At 42.5% G+C, this 2,727-nt stretch overlaps 1 protein-coding gene across 1 annotated transcript in view; it reads left to right on the top strand.

Annotated features, from left to right (window-relative positions):
- The window catches only part of LOC101655970 (serum paraoxonase/arylesterase 2), a 35,224-nt gene that overhangs the window by 8,365 nt on the left and 24,132 nt on the right, over positions 1 to 2,727 (top strand). Inside the window, exon 2 of the mRNA XM_004702818.2 lies at positions 641 to 711. Coding sequence (XP_004702875.1) covers positions 641 to 711 — 71 coding nt within the window. The remainder of the gene's footprint in view (positions 1 to 640; positions 712 to 2,727) is intronic.

Here is a 2,727-nt window from a genome sequence, read left to right as displayed (position 1 = left end):
GCTTTCTGCTGTGCACAGACTTAGATGACGAGGCTGTATCCAGAAGCGGTAGCTTCACTTTGTCATATTTTCTGTCCAATAAAGGTGCAGGTGACTTTGAATGATACTTTTCAACCACAGTCATATGTTGTCATGGGGTGGTGCCTTTGTGTCTTGACACATGATGGGGGTTCCTCCCAGGTCCCCAGAAAGGCCGGGTCCCTTTCGCTCACTGTGGCTGCTCACGTGGTCATTCTGCAGAGGATCGGAGTGCTGTTTGGATTTTTTATGGGCTCACAATGAAAACAGGGTTTCTGATCCTGCCTCTCACTCTCTTCCCGAACACGAGAGCTGGGAGAATTACGACTTGGTGTCATGTTTATATTTGCAGAGGAATTTGCATTGCAAGTTTCATTTGCCGAGTTATTGGCTTTCTTTGGCCGCCCACATCTCTCTATAGAACTGTGTGATGTGCCTTTTTGTGTTAACTTGATTTTATGTGCTGTTTTATGTTCCTGCCCTTGTTTTTCTGGTTTCTTTCATCAGCTTAAGATTTATGCTGCATGTTATGTATTGCCATAAGCCTCCTCAAGGGCTTTCTGAAAGAAGACAGGGATATATAAACAATAGATAGTTCTTACTTTCTATTTTGTTTTAACAGAAACCGACTGAAGGCCTCCCGAGAAGTAGAATCTATAGACCTTCTGAGCTGTCACCTGATCAAAGGAATTGGTACGTATTCGGAAAGCTCGCCGTAGACGTGACACCGCTTGGACACCAATACGGGGGAAAATCACGACTAGGATTTTGACATGGAATTAAAATTTTCAGCTTAAAAATCGGATTCGATGAATGAAAACGTCATTGGTCACTCTCTTGATCTCATGTACCTTGTTATATTCTTTCTGTTTTGCCCTCTGTGTAATTTATTAGTTATTAACGTAATGCTATGCTTATTATTTGATTTCTTGCCTTATTAATGACTTATTTGAACTATTTTTATAAGTTTTATGGTCTTTGGTATGTGTGGCCACTAAAGTCTAGGTTCTTTTAGCTTAGTGATCAGCTCAACTCACTGCCTTCAAGTCAATCCCAACTCATAGCGACCCTATGGGACAGAGTGAAACTGCCCCTGCGAGCCTGCGAGACTAACTCTTTATGCGACTCGAAAGCCCAGGGTGAGTCAGAAAGAAGGAGTATTAGGCTGGGTTGTCTAAGAAACAAAACTCTTATGTATAAGAAGTTTATATGAAGAAGTCATTTTTATATCAAAAAGGCATCCCAGCCCAGTCCAGCTCAAGTCCACGGGTTCGATGCTAGCCAGCTCCCTCTTCAGACTCATGTAGCTTCTGGCCTATGGTGCAGAAAAGTGAAGCAGGGAGCAGGTAGATGGCAGGCTGGTGGGTGCAGAGTCCCATGGATTCACAGTTAGTGGCACCATGGCAGAGCTCTGATAGCTCCCAGGGTTGGCAGTCCACCTGGGGCTGGCCCTGGAGGCAGACACGAGAGCCCCGTAAGCAGAGTGTGAAGGGCCAGAGAGAGATGCCCAAGGTCTTTCTTAGAAAAAGGCCACAACCCAAGGAAGCATCCTTTGGTAGGTTGGATTCCACCCCTATACTTTCACACAGGTTCAAGTTGACATGAAATCTAACTGCCACAGAAGGTAAGTTTCATGTGAGCCATCATGTTTATATCACCCGGTATTCTGTAACCAGCATGTGATGTACCTAATGCTTTACAAATATGTAGCAGAACATTCTCATGGTATGTTCTAGGGCTGTGTCTGAAGAAAGGGAAATAGGTGTCTCCTTGAGTTTTAAAATTGTAGTGACAGAATCTTTGAGGAGGGGATCCTAGGATGAAGCCTTAGTTCGGCTGTGGATCCAGGGGCCTGTCCAGATTCACTCTTCCCCAGCAGGGATCTTCAGCTTATCTACACGTGCCCCCAGGGAACAGTCCACGCCCCACACTGCACTCCTACCGCAGTGACTAGTGCATGGCAGACAGGAGAGACTGGAATTAATCATGGACAGAAACACAGACTAACAAAGCCTGTAAGACAGGATGAGTTTCTATTCTAATTCTGCCGCAAACTGAGGATGGACAAAACTACACCTTGTGGTCTTCACCTATGATGAGGGTGTAATTCGACTTTTAAAACTCTCACACCATTTCTTTACAATTGTACTTATTTACACACTGTGGAAACAGACTACAGCCATGTCATCATGTCCCTTCTCTGGAAATGGAAGAAACAGGCTAAAGTTTTTAATTTGTTTTTCCAGGAATTAAAATCTCAGTTACAATGAAGTATACTATTCCTGTGTTCATAAGTAACATGGTTTAACAACTTTGAGTATTTATGTATGAATTCTTAAACACACACAAGAGAGAAAAGAGAAAAAACAAATAGAATCAAGTTATACTTGACATTTCTAAATTAGTGTTTTATACTTAATACTATTTTTGGAAACTATATCAGTACACGGTTATTTTTAACAACTATATAGTATTTTATGTGTGTATATGTATATGGCCATGTATTTACACACATTGGCATTCTTATGTATACATACATGTTAAAACTGTATAGAAATCAGCCACAAGGAGAGAAGGGCCAGTCAGGGTGCAGTATAGCACTAACGAAACACACAGCCTTTCTCTAGTTCTTTAATGCTTCCTCCCCACCCCCCACCATGACCCCAGTTTTATCTTACAAATCTGGCTAGACCAGAACATGTACACTGG

Source organism: Echinops telfairi, unplaced genomic scaffold (genome assembly GCF_000313985.2).
Source record: "Echinops telfairi isolate 266 unplaced genomic scaffold, ASM31398v2 ScPeMD7_23;HRSCAF=83, whole genome shotgun sequence".
NCBI classification, from domain to species: domain Eukaryota; kingdom Metazoa; phylum Chordata; class Mammalia; order Afrosoricida; family Tenrecidae; genus Echinops; species Echinops telfairi.
This window is presented reverse-complemented; position numbering and strand designations above follow the sequence as displayed.